The sequence below is a fragment of the Nycticebus coucang genome, chromosome 13, assembly GCF_027406575.1.
Source record: "Nycticebus coucang isolate mNycCou1 chromosome 13, mNycCou1.pri, whole genome shotgun sequence".
NCBI classification, from domain to species: domain Eukaryota; kingdom Metazoa; phylum Chordata; class Mammalia; order Primates; family Lorisidae; genus Nycticebus; species Nycticebus coucang.
Window position 1 is genome coordinate 64,197,548 of NC_069792.1, and position 26,348 is coordinate 64,223,895.

At 41.6% G+C, this 26,348-nt stretch overlaps 1 protein-coding gene across 4 annotated transcripts in view; it reads left to right on the plus strand.

Moving 5' to 3' along the window:
* The first annotated feature begins 1,449 nt into the window (after positions 1-1,449).
* GRHL2 (grainyhead like transcription factor 2) overlaps positions 1,450-26,348 on the plus strand; it is a 169,719-nt gene continuing 144,820 nt past the window's right edge. For 3 of the 4 annotated variants that reach the window (XM_053558834.1, XM_053558835.1, XM_053558838.1), the window contains exon 1: positions 1,450-1,797. In XM_053558834.1, coding sequence (XP_053414809.1) covers positions 1,778-1,797 — 20 coding nt within the window. In that variant the 5' untranslated portion in view covers positions 1,450-1,777. Of the gene's footprint in view, positions 1,855-26,348 lie in introns of all 4 variants that reach the window. The other variant, XM_053558836.1, reaches the window with a different exon arrangement.

A 26,348-nucleotide genomic window follows, 5' to 3' on the forward strand; every position in this document is an offset into this window, starting at 1 on the left:
TTTTCAGGAAATGTTTGACCCATAAGGATTAAAACAGAAGTTGTATCAATTCTGGCCGCTTTAGTATTAATTTAGAACATGGGAAGATTTCTTGTTTTTTTTTTTTTTTGTAGAGACAGAGTCTCACTTTATGGCCCTCGGTAGAGTGCTGGGGCCTCACACAGCTCACAGCAACCTCCAACTCATGGGCTTAAGCGATTCTCTTGCCTCAGCCCCCGGAGTAGCTGGGACTACGGGCGCCCGCCACAACGCCCGGCTATTTTTTTTGTTTTTTTTTTGCAGTTTGGCCGGGGCCGGGTTTGAACCCGCCACCCTCGGTATATGGGGTCAGCGCCTTACCTACTGAGCCACAGGCACCGCCCAAACATGGGAAGATTTCTATGCCCTCCTTTATTTCCACAATCCACACGTATGGGCTATATACATCCTTGTCAGAACTTCTACAAATAGTTTACTCGTAGGTAGCAGTAGTTATAAATAAATTATACCTTTGCTAATTTGTGCTGTTCCCAACCTGGAGAAACAGAACCACAAAAAAAGTCAGTTTCATCTTGCAGTGTTTCTGTAGCAACCATATTAAGCTGGAAGGATAAAGCACCTTTGTAGTAGTTGCTTCTATCAAATTACAATGTAAATGTTGATGCCTGCCTGGAAACGTCAAATGACAACAGGTTTATGGAACGAATTCAGTGGTTATTTTAGCTTTGGAATCCCAGGCTGCAGGGTTGAGATCCAAGAGGTGTGCCTGGGCCTTCTTTGTGTCAACTCAACCTTTTCACTCCATCAAAACCACTCCCCACTTGCCCAGCTCAAGAAGAGATGCTGACCCATTTGAAAATCTGTAACCTACGTGGTTATCTTTCACACCCCAGAACACAAAAAGTGTTGTGGATTAGAACGTTAGAAATTCAGTTTTGCGACAGACCAGTCAATCTTTGTGTTTCTTCCCCCGTCTCAGCACTAAGTAACTTTAGTGCGGTACTCTTCGGCCACTGTCAAACAGTCCTCTCACTGTGGGCACCAGGTGCCCGGCGTGTGCTGCGCGTTGGATTCCGGTTGGCTCCGGACACCTGAGTTCAGCTCTCCCAGGTCCTTCCGTTCGACCCACAATCCCTAGTTTCTGCAGGTGTTGCATGTGCCGCCTCCCCCACCCCGTTCCTTCGTTTCCTCCGGTCCCCACAGTCCACCCGGCCTCAAGGAAGGAGGAAAAAGTAGCTTGACGTCTACTCCGAGAACTGACCCTCGGCTCCCACAGCTGCCACCGAGCTGCAGGCGTGCGCCGCTGCACTCGGGTAAACTTCGGAGTGAGCTACCTGCGCTTGGAGAAGGGCCTTACCTGAGCGCGCCTCTGCCAATGGCAGCTCACCTGAGGGAGCTCCGCAGCCAATCACCGCGCAGCTCGTCCCTCGGGCTTGTACCCTTTAGTGAAAGAATTCAGCTCCTGGCGAGAAAGTTACCTGTGGCCGCCCAAGTCCGCCACTTTCTGCTCTGTGTCTGCCCATTGCCACGATCCGGGAGGACTCCGCGCCGCCCGGCCGCCTCCGAGCTCGGGCCCCATGTGAGGGGCCCTCCCTTATCCCACCTTTCCGGCTAGGTGAGGGCGCGAGCGGGCGAGCGAGCGAGAGTGGTGAGGGGGGACGGAAAAGCAGAATTACCTGTAGCTCTTGTTCTGCCATCTCGGGCGCTCTCACACACCTTCACCTGCACAGACTTGAAAGTCCAGTTTCACCAGAGGCTGAGGCTCCAGGAAAAGGGGAGCGAGTTCATTGGATCAAACATGTCACAAGAGTCGGACAAGTAAGTGGATCACACGCGCCGGCTGCTGCTACTACCACTTTGGGCTGATGGCAACTGGTTTGTTATTTTTATTTTTTTTTTTAAGTTGCTATTGTTGGTATTTTTTCTTTCTTTTTTCTTTTTTGTTTTGGTGGATCCAGACTTTTCCGGATTATGTTTCTACCCTGATTGAGGGGAGAAACCCTACAAGAATGTGACTGTTTAATACCCCCTTTGGGCCTTGATAGTAAAAGTAGGTTTTCCTCTTTCCTTCCTCCCTAACGAGCCGCCTCAGCTCCCGCTCCCAGACGAATACTCGGATACTGACAGGGTTCTGGGAGATGGGCGCGGGAGGCCTGTTGTCCCCTCTCCTTCATTTGCTCCCACCGCTCCAGGCTTCTAGGCCATTTGGAAGTCCAGCCGAGTTCCTTCGATGTGTCCAAAGGGCCTGCTGGACAAGCGGGTCTTGGCCGCTTTTGTGTGAGAGCAACAAAGACCTTTTATACTGAAGCAAGAAACGGCCATCTTCCCGCACTGGGCAGCAGGGCGTGCGTGTGTGGGGCCCGCGTGGGCGCCCCCGACGGGAGGCTACGCGCCCTGGGGATGGGGTCTCGGGGGAGGCCGGCGCCTTCTCCCGACGGCCCCCTCCAGCCCGCCCCATCCTCCCCACGCCCCGGGCCCGCCCCCGCATTGTTTGGCCACCTTACGCAGGTGCCCGGGGGAAAGGACCTTTCCGGACTGGGGGAAACTGATTGGAGGCCTTGAGTTGGCCATTTGGTGGGGCTCAAAGGGGCGCCTGCCACTGGGCAATACACTCGCGCCCCGACGGCGTCTGCACGCCGCTCCACGCTGGGGGCCGCCACCTGGGACGCAGCTGGCGGGACTGCGTGGGTCGCGCCGAGTCTTCTTAGGGTGGGGGGGGTGTCCACATAAAGATTGGGGGTTGGAGTGGCGGGAACTCCAGACTCGCGCCCTTCGCGTACAGGACGGGAACTCTAGGCTCGCGGGGGAGCGCGGTGCGCGGCCAGAGCCGCAGGTCGCCGGGCCCGGTCTAGTGGCGTCCAGACGGCCTCCCAGCGGGCCTGGCCCCCAGCCTTCAGGACGGCTTTGTGCGAGCCGGGGGAGGTGGGGCCGAGGGCGGGAGCGGGAGGGAGGCGGAGGTGGGTCCCGCGGCCTTTCCTGGGATTAGGTGGCGACGCTCCCTGTCCCCTCCTCTCGGGCGCGTCCCGCGCTGGGAACTGGCTGCGTCTTGTAGGAAGTGCGTGGGGGCCACCTTTTTGCTGTCCTTGGTGACTTTACCCTGGCGGTGTGGCCATCCCAAGGAGACCTTCCTGAAGGTGTCTCCGCCGGGGCAAGAGGCCAGGCGCGGAGGCTCCGGGCCGCCAGTGCTTATGCCGGAGCAGGTGGGGGGACTAGTCCTCAGTTTGGTGGGAGGCCCTGAGGACCTGTTGGGGGTGGTGGGGAAGGACCATCCTCCAACTAAAGCCGCTGGTAGGGTGGGAGAATCTAAGAACACATACTGGCATACTTAAAACAAAAACCAAAAACAACCAGATATTTATGCCACTTGAGTCACCCATGTAGAGTCAACTGAGTACCCTTAGGCCTAGGGGAAGAGCTAAAGTTACAAATAGGGGAAGGCGTAGGAACCATAGAGTGTGAGTAGGTGAGAGTACTTCCACCCCTCCCCCAGTCCCTCTGGAGTCTTTACAGAATCACTACCTGAGTTTGGAAACTTAAGTGATCAATGCTGAGATGACAGGAGGTTGTTTGGTTTATTTTGATATTCGCATCAAAAAAGGTTGATATCTAGGTTAATAAACATGTAGTTTGACTACCTCCGCCTGTGGTACACGACTCGGATTCAGAATGAAAATGAGTTGGGTTTTTATTTTCACCACGTATACTTAGCAGCAATAAGAACAATGTTTTTACTACCGAAGATAAGTACAAGTCCGGAGCACTAGCAATCTGGTTTGACTACGATGCATTACCTAGTTTTTATGGGTAATAACCACTGGGATTATGTATGCTTACTGGCTTTTATGAAAGTAGCTTTTATCTAGTCATGGTTTCCAAGACTAAATTTTGTATCCTGAGAAAAGTAATAATCACAAAGATACATATAATTGTTCTCCTTACATCCCTCCTTCCCACAATGCTTCTCCCCACTTGGACTGTTGAGAAATGTTTTTAGTCAACACATGACTTTCAGATCAATTTTTGCAAATGCTAGTCTAGTTTTTTCTCAATGGTAATATTCTAATGAAGTCCCTGCAGGGGTGGGCCTGTAGCTTATGCAATTGTGTGTGTCACATGGGTGGAGACTCCTAGGAAAGGGGCGCCTGAGTGCTGAGGCTTCTTACCCCCAGCAAGTGAGAGGCCCTGAAGGTACAGCTTGGGCAGCTTCCTGGTGAATCCGCCCCGGGAGGTCTGGCTGTATTTTCTGAAAATGCACTAAAGCATACATCCTGGATATTATTCCAGAATCCCACTGAGACTTAGGTAATCTTTTGGATAGCCAAGGAAGATATTTCCTGCTAGCAAGTCAGGACTGAACGTCATCTTTTTTATGGTGTGGACTTTTCAGATTGAAACGTTCTGCTTTTTATGTTCTGCAATGTTGATGCTATCACTAATTGCAACAAAGTATTTTTAGGACATTTCCTCTTTGTACATATTTAAAAATTCTCTACTCACGCGTCTTAAATTTTATGAAGATTTATGATCTTTGTCAACCAGCATGTGTATAAGAAAGGCAATGATAGATTAAAAATCTCTTGTTTGATTGCGATAATGTATAAAGTACATTCAGAGAATACACATATGTAATAGTTGATTTTGATATGCATGTGTTTTTCATTAGGTAAATATATTTTCTGATTACCTACCGAGATAGGTATTATAGGGAACATATAAAGGTATATAAAATGGGCCATGATCTCAAAGGCCATATAGTATAGTAGAAGGTAAGACATGAACAGATATGATTTTAATTAAGGCAATATCTGGTAAATGCCTAAAAGTTACAAAAGATACAGTAGTTATAAAAAGTTGGGGTTTTTTTTTTTTTTTTTTTTGAGACAGAATCTCACCCTGTTGCTCTATCTAGAATACCATGGTGTCAGCCTAGTTCATAGCAACCGTAAACTCTGGGCTCAAGCCACCCTCTTGCCTCAATCTCTGGAGTAGCTGGGACTATAGGTGCCAGACACTATACCTGGCTAGTTTTTTCTATTTTTAATAGCAACAGGGTCTTGCTCTTGCTCAGGCTGGTTGCAGCTCCCAAGCTCAATCAATGCACCTATCCTGGACTTCCAGAGTGCTAGGATTACAGATGTGAGCCACTACACTGGGCCTGAATATAAATGTGTGTGTGTGTGTGTGTGTGTATATTTTTAAACAATACAGGTCATAATAAATACCTATTTCTCCCCCATTTTGCCTAGGATAATTACTTTTAGTCATTTTGTGTTGTATCTTAAAGAGTCCTGCCATTTTTCAGACAATGGCTAAAGTTATAGGTATCTCATGTGGCTATCCTTTCAAGAAATGTCCTGTCTATACATTTTAATTAAATTCTCTATTCCTTAGTTTTCTAAATCCATATGTTCATTTCTATTTGGCTATATAAAATAGCTTTTAAGATTACAAACATCAAGAATTTGTCATATCTTCCTCAAACCAATGGAAATATCTATTTTTTCCCCCAATAAACATGTCTTGGGTGCCACTGTATCCTGGGCATTGATCCTAGCATTAAGATTCCCTAGTGCGTAGAATATAGTCCTTGCTTTTATGGTGTTTACATCTTAATGGTGTGTGTGAGGGAAACAGACAGCAAATCAATCATGAAATATATATTTGATTAGGTGATAGTAAGTGCTATGAAGGAAAGCAAAGCAAGCTATAGGAATTGAGAGTCATGGGGAAGTATTTTGTATATGGTGGTCAGGGACAGCTTTTCTAATGAGATGACCTTTGAGTAGAGACCTGATGGAAGTGATGAGACCTGGTATAAGAGTGTAAGACTGTCATAGGATGATGAAAGAGTAAGTGCAAGGGCTCTGCGGTGAGCATATACTGAGCATGCTCTAGGACCACAAAGGAGCCCAGTGTGTGTGCATCAGAGATAGAGATAATGACGCTATCCAGTCGCTTCTCTGCTTACTAATCGAGACATTGACATACTCAAAATCGACCAAATTATACTTGTGAATGGTCCTGACAGTCAAGAAGTAGTAATACCTAGTGAGTAAATAAAGAACCAACAGATACCATCAGTCCTGTTAGGCAATACCCACGATCACCAGTTTAATGCTTAGGATCCAGTGTTCTGTTCCCTGCAGTGGATTAAATCTTGCACACTCCTTAATTCAGAGATGAATAAACACATACGTCCTAAAGTATCCCTGGGAGTTAGAACCAAGGAAGTACAAATAGCATTTGCTTTGACACTCCCCCCTCCCTAAAATTTTTAGCTGGACCTATCACCTTCAGCAGCTATCTCTACTCCTTAACATTAGCTTCATGCAAGAGAAAACTTGTCTTTTCTGCCTTCCTCTTGCTCTTGTTCAGTTTCTGCAGACTGTATCCAACAGAAAGCATGGGCTTGTCAACCGAATGAGGAACACTGTAAAGAGTGTGCTTTGGTTAGTTGACCATCTTCAGTGAAGTGAACGGACATAGAGGCAGAGTTAACCTAACTGAAAAAGAAGAAAATGCTAGACAACCCTGTGAAAATCTAGATTGATAAAAACAAAGCTGAAGATGATATATACACTTTATATAGGAATCTCCATAAGAATCCGTCAAATCATTGCTTCCCAAACTTATCTGAGTTTAAAATACAGTAGCAGATGTCCTCAAACTTTTTAAAAAGGGGACCAGTTCAGTGTCCCCCAGACCGTTGGAGGGCTGGACTATAGTTTAAAAAAAAAACAAACTATGAACAAATTCCTATGCACACTGCACATATCTTATTTTGAAGTAAAAAAAACAAAACAGGAACAAATACAATCACACCGCCTCATATGGCCCGCGGGCCGCAGTTTGAGGACCCCTGGTTAGACTGAGTGCAATGGCTCATGTCTGTAATCCTAGCACTCTGGGAGGCTGAGGCTGGAGGATTTCTTGAGCTCTTGTTGGAACCCAGTCCCAGCAAGCATGAGACCTATTCTCTGCTAAAAATAGAAAAATTAGCTAGGTATTGTAGTGGGCATATGTAGTCCTAGCTACTAGATAAGGGTGAGGTGGGAAGATGGCGTGAGCCCAGGAGTTTGAGGTTGTTGTGAGCTAGGCTGACACCATGGCACTCTAGCCTGGGTAGTAGAGTGAGATTGTCTCTGTTTCTCTCAATAAAATAAAATAAAATACATATATAAAATATCACCTGAGGCTCTTGATAAAACTATGAATCCCTGGACCCCAACATGGAGAGGAGGTGTTCAATCAGATTCACTATAGAGGGCCCAGGGAATATGCATTTAAACAATGTCCCAGGTATAATTTATGATTAGGTTAAATCAGGAACGCTGCTTTCAGTGAATACTTAGCATTACTTAATAAATGCAGTTTATATGCAACTTTGCAGGTGCATATTAAATTTGTAAGCGAAATGAAACCTGTGGGCTTTTATTTTCCCTTATACTACCTCTGGATGAATAGCTTCAGAAATAATTTTTCATTTGGATAGAAGAATTCTTAGGCCTTCTCTCAATTTTGTTTTCATTGATTTCCTGAACAGCACCTTCTGAAAGAAGGCATCCCTTTGACAGTTCATATGTTTCCAGAGGACTAAAGACCTGATTTGAAGTGATGTCACCCACATGGACCTCTGCCAGGCACGTCAGGGATCAGGCTGGAGTTTCTGGCTAAATCTTACTCACTGAGAGCTGGTGTTCACTTTTGTGGGAACTGTCATTTCACTGAATTTAGATTCTATTTTGTAGTACAAAGTCAAAGAAAAAAAGAGTTCTAATTTGATGCTGGTCCCTGGTGAAATGATTTGATGGGGTGATGATTGCTGTTCAATTGTAGGGCTCCTGGTAGCTTTAAGTATTACCCCTATACGATGGTACTAGGCCTTCTGTTGGCCTGTGGTGAGGTTGTTTTAAAGTGCCTGCAGAAGAGACTCACTTGAGCCTAGGAGTCTGAGGTTGCTGTGAGCTATGACGCAACAGCATTCTACTGGGGCGAAAAAGCTAGACTCTGTCTCAAAAAACACATAAATGAAAAAATAAAATAAAATACCTGCAGAGTCCAGGCCACTCAGAAGGGCCCAGTGCTACCTGACTTAAGGAAGATTAGAATCAAGTGCTATAGCAATCAATGAAGAGCTGTATCAAACACTTTCTACCAGACTGTAAAGTAAAAAGGAAAATTTAAAAAAGAAGCCAGATAAGTCAAACATACATAAAACATTTGAACAATAACAACAGCACCCATTTACCCCCAAAAGTATTGTTTGAAATGTACAGATAATTTAAATAATTTTTTTTAGATTTTAGGTTGTTAAATTTACTTTTAAAAAGTCTTAGATAATTCAAGCAACTGCTTCAGTTCTTCTTTATGACTTTGGTCTAAAGAGGCGTACTTTTCCGGTTAAAAAATGAACAATTTGGTTAAATCGCATTTTTTCCCCTCCCTTACTTCCTTTGTTCCTCAGTGGATTCTCTGATGTCACTTTCCTGTTTTCTTCTTCCTTTGTGGGAACGGACACACACGCCACTTCTATGCACAGAGGTCAATGTAACTCCGATCTTAGGCATCAGCTTCTAGGTGTAGAGATAAATGTGAGTCTGATTTTAGATGCTTCTGTAGTTAGTAACTGTTGCTATATTCTTTAGGTATTTACAACATCAGCAGGCCATCCTCCTTACCTGGGCCAAGAGGTAAGACGATGACAGAAGATGATGTCACCTTGTCTAATTTAAGCGGACTTAGTTTCACATTGCAAAAGTTTTAAGTTCTTTTCAATATAAGAAAATCCTTAGGCTAAATTAGTTTGACGCACTCACGATTGTTCATGTTCACCTTGGGGTGCTGATACCCTCTTTGTTTTCAAGAGGTTGTCAATGACTCTTGCTCAATTATAAAACCTAGGCCTAATCCGAAACAGGATAGCTATTGGCTTGGCAGTCTTGTTCAGGAAAAATTCCTTAGCGAGCAGCAACAGGCTGAATAGGAATTTTTGCTTTGGCCCAGGAGGACAAGAGAGTTGCTTAGTAACAATAACATATATTGGGGAGTCCCTCAGACAGCTTCCCCAATCTTAAATTCAGGCCTCCAAAATTCAGATTCACCTTCCTGTCCATCTGCTTGTGGTATTTCCATCCTTTAGATAAATCCAAGCTCCTTGATAAGTTTTATTTACTTAATTTTCCATTATCAGGAACATACATTTTATGCTGCAAGTTTCTTAATGGTAAATAGTAAAAAGTACTGGATTATAATGGGTTAAGTGGGATAGAAGTAAGAAAATATTTCTTTGGGAATCTTAATTCCCACCCTCAAGTATGTTGGGAAGAGAGTTAGAAGTGTTTTTGATGAGTAGTAATATTATTATTTGTAAAACCTGCACATTTTGAATTACCACATATAATACCAACGGGAGTAGTAATATTATTATTTATAAAACCTGCACATTTTGAATTACCACATATAATACTAACGGTAGTACTTTGTAAGGAAAGCATTAGAAAAGCTGGTACATTTCAGGGGATTTCAATGTATATTTTGAAAATTAGTGGGTGGGGGAGATTGTTAGTGCATTTGAATGGGCATTCTGTGGCGAGCAATTGCCGCCTGTGGTGGATGTAGTACCTTATTTTACTTTGTAATGAGCATGGCAATGAACTTTGTAGGGAGCACTTTACTTTCAGTACCAAGGAAATGCTTCCTTTACAAGTGTGAATGCTGATACCCTTCAAAGCAGAGAAAGCAAGCAAGCAAGATATGCTGTTGCTTCTCCAACTCTGAATATACAAATGTAACTAAACTCTGGGAGCCAAAGCCTCTTCTGTTTTAAAGCCCATGGATTTTATTTTTTTTTTTTTTGCAGTTTTTGGCCAGGGCTGGGCTTGAACCTGCCACCTCCGGCATATGGGGCCAGCGCCCTACTCCTTTGAGCTACAGGCGCCGCCCAAAATTAGATCAGGATTTTAGGAGAGGGAATGGCTGAAGTCTAGTGGAGAGGGATGGAGAAAGGAAAAGACCAGACTGCAGAAAGAAACTGCTTAACTGTTGAGTTGACTGTTTTCTCAGTACAAGCGTGAGTGGCTGTAAGTGGCTGACCTTGGGCTGCTAAGCAGGGCCTTCGTGGAAGAGTCTGTGGCTGTTTGGCCTCCTAGAAGATTCGGTCTGATTTTAACTTGCAGCCTAAAATCCCAGGACTAGAACGAGCCTTAACGATTATGCAGGGCATGTGCGTAAGCAATATTATTATTTATATTATATTTAGGATTTGGATCTAAAAATTAGGTTTGAGGAAAAAAGTGTCTTATATTCGTTCTGTGTTACATGTTGTGATTGTTAAGTGTGAGGTGAAAATCTGAAGTTTTGATTAGTTTGAAAAAACATGGGTTTTTTTTGGCAGCGGGTGGGGGGGAGATCAAAAGTAGGGAAGGCATTGCCTGTTTACTTCTTAAAATAGGAACATGAGCATATGAAATGTCTGTTTAAGATTCTGATACCATTACTGTGAATAAAAATGGAATTTTCTTCCCACACTGCACCACAAATCATTGTTTTGAGTTCTCAGTTCAGTGAGTCCCATAAAACAACTGCCTTCTGTACTTCTTGGATCTAATTTTTCAAAGAAGCAAGGAACAAAGGTAGCTTTTACCTCTTTCCTGTATTGCCAATAAGATAATTAGCATAAGATCAGAGGATTCTTCTTTCATTATTTTTCATCTGTAAAATGGAGTTGAACTAAATGATCTCTGAGGATAATTACCTGCTCCAAAATTTTGTGAGCCTCATTTTCTCCTTGCAGAGGAGTGTGGGTTGGTGGTGGCTCCCAGAAGGGGCAGTGACCATTAGCAGGACAAGGACAGTACCAGGCCTAGTGGGACCTGCTGTTTTTTCCTGACTCTCCTCACTCCTTTACTAACATCAAAGGTAGTCTGAGTAGGATGGCAAAGAAAGAGATTTGTGGCAAGCAGAAGGAATTTAGAAGAGCAGCTAGGCGGTGAAATTAATGGTTTAAATAGAGGGCTCCTGCACAGCCTCACTGGGCTGGGGGAAAGTGGTACAAGAAAATCAGATAAGAAGCATTGGCAGGGACTCTGAGAACTTCACGAGAGAGTCCAGGAAGTGGTCTCCTCTAGACAGGCTCATCCAGGGAAAGGGAGGCCCTGTCAGATGAGTGGACCGTGGAATAAAATTTAATAAGCTGGAAACCTTAAATAGGTGAAAGGGATGTCTTCCTCTCCCTCCCCCTCCGCTGCCATCCCCCTTCTCCTCCCCCTCATCCCTTTCTCTACTACTCCTTTTAATAAAACATTATTCACAGACACCCACTGTCAGAGAATATTGTCCAGCCAGTAGCTTAGTAAGTGTTCAGAGAACATATTAAATAATATAAATATAACAATAGCAGCTTCACTTCAAGGACAAGGTAATACTGGAGTGTCCCAAAGATCCCCCATAAAGTTGTCAGACATGGGAGAAATGGGAAATGATAGCTAAAGGTACCTTTATGTACAAAGCGTTCATCACAAGTTTTACAAATCTAGTTGCAAAATAGTCTCTGTGTGTTGGCCACATTTTTGTAAAATTTCCTAATGAACATTTTGTAAATAAGATACATTTAGCTACCATTTTCCATTTTCCCCATGTATGGCAACATTATGGGTGACCATTGGGACACCTCCTATATCATGTCACGTCAGGGTAAACTGATCATTTAGTGAAGAATAAAATCTTCTTCTCTGGTATCCTATTGTGTTACAGAATTCAAAAGGCCCTGAAGTTGATTTTCTCTGAAGTTAGGGCCCCTGGAAGGTTCTCATGTTGGAAGAATTTTGATTAGCTTGCAAGACATTCATGTTTCCTCTGCAGACCGTAATTTTTGAGCAGCTTTGGAGTCTTGGTATATACTTAAAAAAAAAATGTCTCTTGCTTATTTTTAAAAATATTATTAAAAAGGACAAATGCCTCGATAGAAAGATGATCAAATGGCTAAAAAAAAAAAAATAGAAAATAATGTTCAGCACTTTTAATAATCAAAAAATATAGATTAGATAACAGGGATGTTCTAAGTCTCCCTGTCAAATTGTCCAGGATTAACAAAACTGGGTTTGGGTAAAATACATTTTTGGAGAATTATAAATATTACAAACTTTCTGGAAGGCAGTTTAGCATAACTGATTGAAATGAGTCTACTCACTGACAACTGAGGTCCAGTTTTAGGGATTTGTCCTAAGGGATATTAAACGCAGCATTAGTTTTAAAAGTGAAAAATCCGAACAACTCCAAATCCTCGCTCTAAAGTGTTGGTTTAGTAAATCACAGTTCAGTGAGTTGATGGGAAACTATGCAAGCCCCATAAATCACATTATGGAAAAATATTAACGACAGGAGAAAATGTTGATGATGTATTATATTACAATGTTTATAGGCATAGAAATAAAAAATAAAGACTTTTAAAAAAATCACAAAAAGTTAACAGTGGTTTGCTCTCTGCATTGAGAAAATACAGGTACTTTGTCTTTTATTTGCGCCTCTGTGTTTTCCTAGTTTGCTGAAGTGAGCTTGTGCCACTTTTGTAATTAAGGAGAAATTTTAAAGGTTGCTTTTAAAAATAGTTATTCTGCCGTGGAGACATTTAAAAATAACATGCCCATTGTCATAGAAAGTGGAAAAGCCAGCTGCCTGCTTGTTTTAGGTGGAAGTGACTGGGTCCCTGCAGAAGTCCCCGCCCCTCTCCTTTCTGACCTTGCTCCTCCCCTTTCTGACCTTGCTCCTCCCCTTTCTGTCCCTTTCCCTCTCCTTTCTGTCCCATCCCTGGGGCACTGCCCTTCACACGGGCATGCCACGGGTAACACCTGCACTGTTCCTCACTAACCTGTAGATCTGTTCCCTTGTCTCAACAGCCCTGCTCTTCGGGTTTGGGTACATGTTAAGTCTAATTATTAAATCTATTTTTCAAAATAGCACAAGTAGGTATTGTGTGCATTTGTATGACATTTGTGTAATTTGAAGCTGAAGAATGACTAAGAATGAGAGAAAACTTAGTTTATTCCACTCCAGGAGCTGCATGTGCCCACATAGTTTTCCTTGAAGCAAATTCTCCGGAGATGAGGCCGCCTGCCATACTATCTCAGACCCCACCTGACTGTCTGAGGAGAGATCTGGGTTGGGTCCAACTCTCTTAATCTTTCGGAGGGGTAGGGAGAATCTGTAATATGACTTCCTTTAAAAACAAAAAGTAGTTGTAGGCAAGGTTGAGCTTTTATCGTTTTATTAAATAATAATTTATTTTTTCCAGAAACATAGACTTGCTTCTCCCTGAGGGGATGACCATGTGACTCATCTAACTGCTCCTACAAGCTGGTACATTGACCATGCCAGCCTGGCTTGAGTCTGTTAGCAAAGCTGTAGGAGATTGCATCATAGGATTCACTGCAGGCCTTGTTAAAGGAGGCTTTGTCACAAACTGCGAACTTATTTGCTTATCAACCTATCCAAGGAGCATCCACTGCAGGGAACAAAAAGTACCTGAACTTGCTGGGGGAAATTGGCCTCACAGAGTCCCTGAAGTTGCCAAAATTATGTCAGTTAAAAAAAAAAAAAAAGGCTAGGGAAAAAAGTGATAATGAACTTTTGTAAATTATGAGCAACACAAAAACAATCTGTGGCTGTGGGAATCAATAGTTTGTAAACCAGGAACTAGTAGGTGTATGCTGTGATTTTGTGTTCAAAAGAGGCATTTATCCCCTTCTCTCTCACTCCTACCCAGCTCTCCCCTCCCTCATGCTTTTCTTCATATTATACAAAAATTCATCAAATTTGAAATGCTCTATCTTATATTTTCAAAAAATTGCTGTCTTCTTTGGATTTTAAGAATCTAAATAAAGACCCATATCCTTACAGAGATTGTGGGAGGGTTGAGGGAAGGGCTTCATGGTTTGGCCTTTTATGCTGTGTTTATCTTTGTGATTTGCATTATATTCAGCCACACAGAAAACACAAATCTGCTTTGTGGTTTGCCCACAAATCTCAGGACACAATTTGGTTTCTACTCTCCTGAAGTTGAACTGAAGCGGTGTAGCAGTTGTGTCTTCATGCTTTTTTGCCTTTCCGATCCTTCCTTAAACAATGACATACCTGTGTGGTGCACTTGCAAGTTCAAAGTTTTTCCAACGCAGAGTACGCACCATGCTTGGCCACATACGCAAAATTAAACATACTTCCAGGGCTAACTGGATTTTGTTGTTGTCGTCCTCACTGTACCAAATATTTCTATAGTATAGAAGAAGTTGAAAATGCTTTTATGACACTGAAACTTTTATTGCACAGAGTATTTGGTGGTTTATTTTACAAATCACTGTTTTGAAACATTTCCTGCCTCACAGCTTTCGTGCTATGGCTCAGCCTGACTTTTTTTATAGCTGTTTTATGATACAGTTTTGCCTTTGTACGTCTTTTATTTTTAAAGAGGCATTTCTTAGGGACTCTTTTTTTCTGATTATGATAATAATATGTGCTACTGAGGAAAAAATTGCAAACAGGAGAAAAGTACATAGAAGAAAAATCACTCATAATACTAATACTCCATTAACACTTACTTATTTTCTTACAGTTTATTTATAATATATGCATGCATGGTAGACTGCGGTTTTTAAAAGGTCTGCAAATTGTGATTCTTCCTTTTTACATCATTCAGGCTCCTCTGCATTTTCCACTTAATGCTATGTAGTTGGTATTTTATCGGCCCTTTAAGTGTTCTCCTACATAGCATTTAAACACGAAATCTGCCATCTCCTATTTTTAATATTTGGATGTTTTGACATTCATTACAATAAATTATATTTATAAATCTTGGCACCTCTGGTTATTACTTTAGAATAGCTTTCTGGAATTATGAGAACAAAAGACAAATATTTTTAGTCCTTGTTACATAATTTGAAAATGACTTCTAGAAAGAGTGAAACAGTTCATGTTCTCTCGACAGTGTCTGAGGGTGACAGTCTCAAGTCGTCTTACCAGTAAATGAGAATTACATTGTTTTTGTCTATTTAAAGGGGTAAAAAAAAATGGTATATTTTTATTTGCAGTTTGGCAATTAAAAATATTAAACAGTTTCTCAGATTTTAATGGCAATTTGTATTTCTTTTTTAGTGAAGCTCTTGCTCTTATCCTGGCTACTGTTTATGAATATGGGTTGTGTTGTTAATGTCCTGAAGGAGGAAACTTGACTGGGGTCGGGGAGACTTTGGGACTGAAATCCAGCTGTATTTCCCTCCATTTGTGTGCCCAAAGGAGCACCTGTCAACATCTGTAAAAATGTAACACAGGTTAACAGTGGCCTGTTCTTATTTTTCACTTATTTTTTTTTTTTTAAATGGGATGCTGACATTTTTATCACTGGCTTGTGAGAGCTCTTTCACACTTTTTTTTTCCTTTTTTTTTGAGATAAGAGTCTCACTCTGTAGAGTGCAGTGGCGTCATCATAGCTCATAGCAACCTCAAACTCCTGGGCTCAAGCAATTCTGTTGCCTCAGCCTCCCAAGTAGCTGGGACTACAGGTGCCTACCACCACCCCTGACTAGTTTTTCTATTTTAGTAGAGACAGGGTCTCACTCTGCTCAGACTGATCTCAAACTCCTGAGCTCAAGCAATCCACCTGCCTCAGCCTCCTAGAGTGCTGGAATTACAGGATCTTTCATATTTAAAGCTTTATTAACCCTTTTGTTAAAATTCTGGCTATCATTTCAATTTGTTGTCATTTAATTTCCTGATTCAAAAAATGTTCAGAGGCTTAAATTTTTTTATGTTAAATATATTGCTCTTATTTATGTGCTTTCAAAGTGGAAAGTTTGGGGCGGCACTTGTGGCTCAGTGAGTAAAGCACTGGCCCCATATACCGAGGGTGGCAGGTTCTAACCCGGCCCCAGACAAACTGCAACAAAAAAATAGCCGGCGTTGTGGTGAGCACCTGTAGTCTCAGCTACTCAGGAGACTGAGGCAAGAGAATAGCCTAAGACCAAGAGTTGGAGGTTGTTGTGAGCTGTGATGCCATTGCGCTTCACTGAGGGTGACAAAGTGAGACTCTGTCTCTACAAAAAAAAAAAAAGGAAAAGTAGAAAGTTTGAGATCAAACTTTATGGACTTAACTCATTAACACGTTTCCCCTTTATTTTAGCCTTTTTAAGGGTTATTTCAAAGATCCTGTAAGAGGCAGTTAATTTATACTTAAATGTAAAAATATCAGAAAATAACAATTTTCTACTAAAGATACTAATACTGTTAACATCTTGAAATATATAATTTTACTTCATTTTCTATGTATGTGAATGCAAATATACTACATACAAAGAGATTTACATACTTTTCAGTAACCTATTTTTTTATGTCGCCCTCAGTAGAGTGCTGTGGCGTCAGCTCCCGGCAACCTCAAACTCTTGGGATCAAGCAGTTCTCTTACCTCAGCCTCCCAAGTAGCAGGGACTACAGGTGCCTGTTACAATGGCTATTTTTTTTGTTGCAGTTGTCATTGTTGTTTAGCTGGTCCAGGCTGAGTTCGAACCTGCCAGACTGGGTGTATGTGGCTGGCGCCGTAGCGCCCATGCTATGCTACAGGCACTGAGCCATAACTTATTTTTCAAATTGACATTTATTACAGATAGCGTTCCATGGGGGCAAATATTCTTAATAGCCCGATAGATTTATAAGGAATGGAAATGTCCAAATTAATTATCCATTTCTCCATTGTTACACATATTTAGATTTTTCCCTCAGTATTTTACTATCAAAGTCAATACTTGAATGATTATCTTTATAGCTAAATCTTTGCACACTTCTTAGTTATTTCCTTGAAATACATTCCAATCAATAGAAATTCCTCATCGAAAGGTATGCATTTTTTAAAGACATTTGTTTCATAATTCCGAATTGCCATCTAGATATTTTCTCCTAATTAACTCTCCCACCAACAGTGTATCTGAGCGTGTAGGATTCCACATTCCTTCCCCTTCAAATGCCTAGTATCCTCTTTTTAGTCTTTGCCAGTTTGATAGATTAAAAATGGCAACTTGTTTTGAATTACATTTGTTTCCATTTACTCAAATTTTATTTTTGATCAGAAGAGAGTTATGTTTGTTTTAAATATATACAATATTTTGATATCTTAAAAGCTTTTGGGGTTTTGCAGAAACTTCAGCTGTAGAGAGTTTATAGTCAGTAAAAAGAGTTTATTAGCAATGGCAAACGATGATCTCTTCTCTCAGTATAAGTCATTGGGTCTGAGAATAATTCCTAAGTCACTGCCCTCATCCTTTGCCAATGAAAGCAGTGACTTAGATCAGCATTTCAGTTTCCCTAATCAAGGACCACAAGTTCGGGCAACTTAGGCAAGGGATGGGAATCCGAATCTCCAAGCTAACTGGTGGTGAACAAGTTCAGGATGAATATACCCAAATAACAATATACCAAATAAGAGTGGTTACCACACTTGTCTATTTCACTATATGATTTATTGACTGTGTCTATGGGCAGACAGAGCCGGGCACTACTCCTAGTTCAAGTTTTAACAATGTTATTAGAAAAGACACAATTTAGAAAAAAAATGTAATTGCACATTTACACTTCATTCTTCTTCTTCTTTTTTTTTTGAGACGGAGTTTCCCTCTGTCTCCCTCGGTAGAGTGCCATAGTGTCACAGCTCACAGCAACCTCCAACTCTTGGGCTTAAGTGATTCTCTTGCCTCAGCCTCCCGAGTAGCTGGGACTACAGGCGTCCACCACAATGCCTGGCTATTTTTTGTTGTTGCGGTTGTCACTGCCGTTTTAGCTGGCTGGGGTTGGGTTCGAACCCGCCACCCTCCGTATATGGGGCTGGCACCCTACCCACTAAAGGCGCTGCCCTTACACTTCATTCTTAAGATAATCCACTGTGGAAATAGTAGAGGCAGGTCCAGAATGAGACCTGGATGTGTGAGCCTTCAAATTTTCTGCTTTGTTTTTATTTGGAAAGACCTGCCACTATTTTTTCATTTCTCAGATTTCATTTTTTTTTTCTTTTTGGTCTATGATTAGGGGTTAAGAAACACTTTGGTTGTTTATCTAAATAAACCAGGGCTATTTAAGGCAAAGTCACTTTTCAAAGATAAGACTCCAGGGCCCTGTAATTAAATTTAATATTAAAAACTCTTCTAGAGCTATGCGTTAAAACTCCTGTTTTATGCTCTGTCACATTCATGTGGCTTATAGTGTTAAAGTTAACATCTCTGGAAAAATGGCGGTTTGTGGAAGCAATTCGGTACTTTTCTAAACTGAGATACAGCATTAAAGCATGTAGGACAATTAGGAATTTGTTTTAAAAGCGTTGGTGGCATTACAGCCAGCCACAGTAATCAAGGATTCATTATCTGGTCTGTGAATTATTACGGCTATTTTCATGAATCTCCCTCTTACGGTTAACCTTTTGGATAGATAATGTTTTTCCCCTCTACAGCTCTAACAGAGAAGGCATGAAAAAGAAAATTCAGCTTAATTAGTTTGGCTACTGATTACAGGGAAAAATATTTAATTCTAGTAGAAGGTTAAACTCATTATTTTAAATGCATTCTTAGATTATCTAGAATTTTACATGATCCATGCCACACTTTCTCCTATTTTTTCAAATGTTCTTGATGCTGTAAATTCAATGATTGCTTGATTAGAAAATCTTCCATGGGCAACCTACAAATAATGGTTTTCCTTCATGAAATCTATAGAGCACTATGTAAATGAAGGGTGAGTTTTAAGTAATTGGTCAGATTGCATATTTTTGTAAGTATTTGTCCATGGATTTTTTTTTTTATTTGCAGTATTTTTTTTGGCTGGGGCTGGCTTTGAACCCGCCACCCCTGTCATATGGGGCCGGCACCCTACTCCGCTGAGGCACAGGTGCTGCCTAAAATCATACTTTTATAAAATTCCTCAGGCATAAAGTCTTTCAAGATTTTTAGATTGTTTCCTAGAATGGTTTTATACAAGTGGAAATTTACTGGGTTAAAATTGACAAATATTAAAAATATATACTCATTACACAATAACTATAAATTTAGGGAGAAAAAAGGCAAATGCCCCTTTTATAATTCTCTCCCTTTTATAAATCTCTCTGGGAGAGATATCCAGAATTAACAGCCTCCTGGATATCCTTCCTGATGTTTTCCTAGGCATCACACCACATATGAATGTGCATGCATTTGAGTTTTAAAAGTCTTATTTTTAACGTAAATAAATGATTTTATAATTGCTCTATGATTTTGATTTTTCATGTAAATGATATGGTCATCTCATGTTTTTATAGTTGTACAGCGTTCCACAGTATGAAGGCACAAGTGACTAAAGGGTAAATTCATAGAAGTGGAATGTGTAGGGCGAAGGCTGCACATATTGAAACCTTTGATAACTTTCCGAAAATGCTCTTTTGATTTATACACCAATCAGTAATATTTAAATATGCCAATTTCTTTCTTTCTTTCTTTTTTTTTTTTTGAGACCGAGTCTCATTATGTCACCCTCAGTAGAGTGCCAGGGCGTCACAGCTCACAGCAACCTCAAACTCTTGGGCTTAAGCGATTCTCTTGCCTCAGCCTCCCAAGTAGCTGGGACTACAATGCCTGGCTATTTTTTTGTTGAAGTCATTGTTGTTTAGCTGGCCCTGGCTGGGTTTGAACCTGTCAGCCCCACTGTCTGTGCCCAGCGCCCTACCCACCGAGGTATGGGTATGGCCAAATATGCCCGTTTCTGTGTGCCCTCCCAGCAGTGGATCTTATAGTCTTTATAATTTTTGCTCATGTGAGAAATAATTTCTCCTAATTTATATTTTTAATTCTTTTTACATATTTAAAACTTATTTGTATTCCTTTTCTTGTGAAGTATCTGTTAATGTCCATGGTTAATTTTTTTTTTTTAATTTTGTTGTTGGTCTTTTCTTTTTTCTTGTTTCTGTTCCCTTTTCTTTTAAATGAGATGGAGTCTTGCTGTGTTGTCCAGGCTTGTCTCAAACTCCTGAGCTTCAAGGCTCCAACAATCTTTCTGCCTCAGTGTCCATAATATCTTAATTACAGGAGCAAGTAGCTTGTGAGTTTTTCCTTTTCTTTTCCTCCCTCCCTCCCTCCCTTCCTTCCTTTCTTCCCTTTCTTCTTTCTGTCTTCTTTCTTTCTTTCTTCTTCTTCTTCTTTTTTTTTTTTTTTGTAGAGACAGAGTCTAACCTCGTCACCCTTGGTAGAGTGCTGTGGCATCACTACTCACAGCAACCTCTAACTCCTGGGCTTAGGCAATTCTTTTGCCTCAGCCTCCTGAGTAGCTGGGACTACAGGTGCCCACCACAACGCCTGGCTATTTTTTTGTTGCAGTTTGGCCAGGGTCAAGTTTGAACCTGCCACCCTCCACATATGGGGCTGGCACCCTACCCACTGAGCCACAGGGGGTGGCTTTCTCTCTTTATCTCTCTCTCTCCCCTTCCTTCCTTCTTTCCTTCTTTCTTTTCTTCTTCCTTTCTTTCCTTCTTTATTTGCTCTTTCCTTCCTTCCTTCTTTCCTTCCTTTCTTCTTCTCTTCCCTTCCCTTTCCAACACAGTCTCACTCTGTTGCCCAAGGTAGAGTAACCTACCTCACAGAAACCTCAAACTCCTGGGTTCAAGTAATCCTCCCGCTTCAGTTTCCTGAGTAGTTGGGACTACAAGTGCCTGCCACACCTCCAAGTTCATTTTTCTCTTTTTAGTAGAGAGGATCTCGCTCTTCCTCAGGCTGGTCTTGAACTTCTGAGTTCCAGAAATCCTCCTGCCTCAGCCTCCCAGAGTGCTAGGATTACAGGTGTGAGCCATTTCACTTTGTTGTTTTTTTTCTTGATAAATTTTAAGAGCTGTTTATGTACTGAGATATAAGCTCATTATCTACCATTTTCTCTTTCATCTTTTGACTGTGTTGTGGTTTTGCTGGGCAGAGTTTTAAATTTTTTAGGTAGGCAACAGATTCTTTTTTTTTTTTTTTTTCTATTTAATGGTTTCTAGTTTTTGTGCCTTGCTTAAGAAGGCTTTTTTTTTTTTTTTGGTCTAAAATTAAAAACAACTCCCCTCTAACAAATTTCTCCCAAATTTTATTCTATCATTCTGTTACTTTTATAATTTTACATTTGCACTGCAAGCTTTGATCCACCTGGGATTTATATGATGAAGAAATAAGGTACTATTCTTCCTTGTTTCTCTAGATGGCCATCCTATTGTGCCAATACTATTTATTAAATACACATTTCCCTCACTTGTTTAAAATTCAACCTTTATTGTATATTAAATTCCTGTGTATACTTGAGACTATTTCTTAACTTTTTAGTGTGTTTCACTGATGTGTTTATGCTGTAGAAGAAACTATTTGTGTAACTTTATAAAATATTTTAACATCTGGAAATGTTACCATCTAATTCTTTTTTTAAATTATTATTATTCTTCACTTAAACATTTCTTTCTGGTTATTTCTACATTTTTTTCATACAACTTTCTTTAGAATCAGCTTCTGTAGTTCTCAAGAAATCCTGATTGGGGAGGAGGGCAGGGAGGAGAGAAATTCTTTACACTTTATAGATAACTTTGATAGAGAGTTGACATCTTATTAATATTGCATATTCCTGTAGGAACAAAGTATGTTTTCTTCCATTTATTTAAATCTTCTTTGATGTTCCTCAATATTATTGAAACATTTTCTTCATATAAATCTTGCACTTTTAGTATGATCATTAAAAGTCTTTTAAATGGGGTGGCGCCTGTGGCTCAGTCAGTAAGGCGCTGGCCCCATATACCGAGGGTGGCGGGTTCAAACCCGACCCCGGCTGAATTGCAACCAAAAAAAAAAAAAAAAAGTCTTTTAAATGTTTTGGGTACTATTTTAGCAGGGGATTTTTGCTTTCTTTATATATTTTAGCTGGCTGTTTTTATATTGAAAAGGTATGGATTTTTAAATGTTATTTTGTATCCAGCTACCCTCTTTTTTTTGTCTTGTTGTCTGTAATAGTTGTTCAGTTGATTCTCTTGGGTATTCTTGACATGCTATCATATCATATCCAAGTGATGTTTATTTACTTCTTACCTTTGTATCTTTCACTTCATTCTTATCTCTCATTGTATCAACCTATCATTGTAGAACAATGTTAACCAATATTAACTAGTAAGGTTCAGAGTGGACGTAGCAGTTTGATGACCTTAGGATTTCAGCATTAAGTTGAGTCTGCTCTTGATGAAGTTCTAGATTGTATATGATCTTACATCTGACCACCCAACTGCATTCCTGTTCTATTATCTATCCATCCATTGCCCCTCCTTTTCTTTCTTTTACTGAATCTCACTTTATCTCTTAATTATGTTGTTTGCAATTAATGACTTTTGTCCCCACTTCTTCCCAGTATTTAGATTTCTTAAATCTGTCACTTTTGTTATGCTGGCCCAGGCTAGGGGGCTGTGGTGTCAGTTCAGCTTACAGCAACCTCAAACTCCTGGGTTCAAGTGATTCTCCTGCCTCAGCCTCCCAAGTAGCTGGGACTATATATAGGAGCCTGCCACAACGCCTGGCTAAATTTTTTTTTTTAAGTTGAGACGAGGTCTTACTCATTGCTCAGGCTGGTCTTGAATTCCTGTACTCCAGGGATCCTCCTGCCTCAGACCCTCCATAGTGCTAGGATTACAGGTGTGAGCCACTGCGTCCAGCTTAGGAAATATTCTCAGTGTCTCACTATTAAGCATGATGACACCGTTGGTTTCTTGGCTACTGTCTTAGTCCAATTAGGCGGCTGTAAGAAAGTACTGAGTGGTTCATAAACAATAGGAATTTATTTTTCACAGTTCTATAGGCTGTAAGTCTGAAATGATGATGCCGGCATGGTCAGGCTCTGGCGACGGCTCTGTGCCAGCTAGCTTTCTGGATTCTTCTTAAAAGTGTACTAATCCCATTCATGAAACTCCAACCTTAAGACCTAATTATCTCCCAAGAACCCCACCTCCAAATTGTATCACACTGGGGATAGATACTGAAATAACATATGAATTTTGGAGGGCACACACATGCAGTCCATTGCAGCTATTAATAATGATTTTCGTTTTTGGATTTTTCCTGTGTTATTTTCTTGATTTGTGACATCCATAAATAAATTTCCGATTTTCTTTTTTGATGCATCCTTGCATTCCTAGGAAAAGTCTTATATGTGGTCATGATTTTTTCGTAAATCATAGATTCAGTTCATCAATATTTTTCTGAAGATTTTTTATCTGTATTTTCCCCAATCTCACTGCTTACTTGTAGAGTGACCTTGGGCAAGTTAATCTCTCTGTATCTTAGCATCTCCTTTATAAAAGAAGGATGATAGTAAGAGGTCCTGACCACCCCATTATTGGGGTGAGGTATAGAACAATCCCTGGGACATGGTAAAGACTCAATAGATGTTAGTTGTCATTATTATTGTTGCTGCACCTGACCCTGGTCTCTGGTTTTCTGTGCCCGTGTGTGTCTGTGTGTGTACAGGGTGAGTGCAGTTTTTGTGCAGTTTGATATCTAAGTTCCCCCAACCGATTAGAGTGAGTTGGGAAACTTTCCATGCTTTATTATGCTCTGAGACAATTCAAACAATATTGGAATTATCTATTCCCTCAAGGTTGCCTGAGCCTATGAATGTCCTTGACTAACCTTTCAATATCGTCTATGCTTCCTTTGTCTACTTGGGCTTTCTTTCCACCGAGTTTAGTGTTTTTATTTTACAGGAAGCTGTCAGTTTCAGTGGTTCTGTCTTCTTACCCTTTCTTAATCAAATTTTACCTCTCCTGTCATTCCCTTCCCCCAACCCCACCAGTACACACACACAGACACATTTACACACACATGTGCACACGTAGAACAATTGGACCCACAGTAGAGTCAACTTTTGCAGCGATCCCTGCAATGAAAACATTTTGTCTTAGTTCATGTAAGTGCTAGTCCGGATGATCTCAGAAACAGATCCCAACGATGAGATTAAACATGTGAGGGTCTTATTAAAGGAAGGTTACTGTGAAGGAATGTAGGGAAGGGAAGAAGCCCAGCAAGGCAAAAAGCTCCCAGACCCTAGGTGATTCCAGCCAGGTGCTAGAGAGAGTTAGGAGAGACTGGGTGGAAGCCTTTTCCATCCTAGCAATCTAGAAAGTTTCCCCCGGAGTCCTGGGGGTCCTGTAACTTCGGGCCCATGTCTGCTTTAGAGTCTGAGCCAATCCAGCCACTGCTGGGAGCAGTTGCAGGAGGCCTGGCTGTGGCGCCAATGCCAAGGCTGCGTCTGGGCTCTTGGGCGCTCACTCTGCCTGCAGCTGGACAGCAGCAAGGAGCACCCTCGTGGCTGCCGCAAAGTAGTTTCCTGATGATTAGCACTTTCTACCCATGCAGGGGATAGCTTTTTAAGGTACTGCCTTGTTTCTAGATGTTTAGGCAGAAGAATGTTGGGGTCGGGCTGTTTATATTTGAGGAAGAGGGTCTCAAATACTGAGTACCATTTCTGAGCTCTAACCTGTTCTTTTCTTTTCTTTGAAACCTTCGCTACAGTGCAGTGGCATCATCATAGCTGACTGCAGCCTCAAACTTCTGGGCTCAAATGATCCTCCTGCCTCAGTCTCCCAAGTAGCCAGGACTCAGGCATGTACCACCATGCCTGGCTACTATCCTGGCTACTGTTTCTAATTTTTTGTAAGGATGGGGTGGAGCTCTTGCTTAGGCTGGTTTGAAACTCCTGGCCTTGTGTGATCCTCCCACTTTGGCCTCCCACAGGGTTAGGATTATAGGCATGAGCTACTATACCTGGCCCCAGAGGGTCTTTTCCTCTCTCTTCTTCCTCACTTTCCTCTTTTCCTTTCTCACCCTCACTTTCTTTGGCTGTCTCTCTCTCTCTCTCTCTCTACACACACACACACGCACATACACACACACACACGGGTACTATATATATGGTTGTGTGTGCAACCATTTGTCCTTCTTAGCTTTACTTACAAATTCAAAAATTCTCCTTAATGTTTATTTTATTTTCCCATTATTTATTTATTTAATTGACAGAATTTCACTCACTCACCCTGGGTAGAGTGCCGTGGCATCACAGCACACAGCAACCTCTAACTCCTGGGTTTGAGTGATCCTGTTGCCTCGGTCTCCCTGGTAGCTGGAACTACAGGTGCTCACAAAACACCCAGCTAGTTTTCCTATCTGTAGACGTGGAATCTCTCTTTGCTTAAGCTGGTCTCAAACTCTTGAACTGGAACTCCTGAGTGATAGCATTCCTGCCTCAGCCTCCCAGAGTGTTAGAATTATAGGTGTAAACCACTGTGCCTGGCCTCTCTTTAGTTTTTTAAATGAAACAGTTCAACATCTCCTCTCCCTCCTATCCCGGGAAGGTCTTTCCCTTCTTTCTCTCCCAGGGTCTGGTCTCTTCCCGGATAGGTTCATGAATTAGAGGCTTACTTAAGTCTGGGTGTCAGTCCTGATTACAATGCAGCCAAAGAGATAAATGTAAAATGGAACCAGGAAGCTGGATTCTCCTGCCATTTCTGCTTTTGCTGCCCTTCCAGAGACCATTGAAAACCAAAGCGAGTTGTGTGCTGGGCACTAAATTTTCAGGTTTCAATGAGAGGTACTTTAAGTGTTTCTTATCCATAACCCCTTTCTCACCAGGCATGCCCACAGTCCAGAGCTCAGGTCAGGAGTGACTTCCAGCAGCAAACAGGTAGGGTGTCCAAGCAAACCTGGGGATTGCACCAGGGCATCAGCCTGAATTTCCACTCACCTACCAGTGAATTTCCGGTTAGAAACTCCTTGAGTCTTTTGCCAGCTGACTGGTGTTGAGACAGCTTAATGATTCTGAGCCTTAATATGATGTTAATGTCATTAGCTTATCTACCTATAGTACATAGCGTGCATGTCACCCTTTGCATGTATTAACTCAGCTAATTTTCAAGTCTTATCTCTGAGGGTTGATGAGAAAATGAAAGCACAGACAGGCTGAGCAGCTTGTCCAAGGGCACAGGTCTGGGGCTGGAACCTTGTGGTCTGACTCTACCGTCTGTGAATTTAACCTCCTGCTGCACTGCCTGTGCCCTGAGAGGGAACATGGCACCCTGGTCTCCCACTTCCCAGGAGGTTTTTGTGCCCATTTGCCTACTGTCTCCCTCCAGAAGCCTGGTGCTTCTGGTTGAAAACTGGCAACTGCCCACAGGCTACCTCTGAGCCGGAAACATGTTGCATATGACCCACGTGGTATTTCATAAAATGCAATTTCATTTTTTTTTTTTTACACAGAGTCTCACTCTGTTGCCCTGGGTAGAGTGCCGTGGCATCATAGCTCACAGCAACATCAAAGTCTTGGGC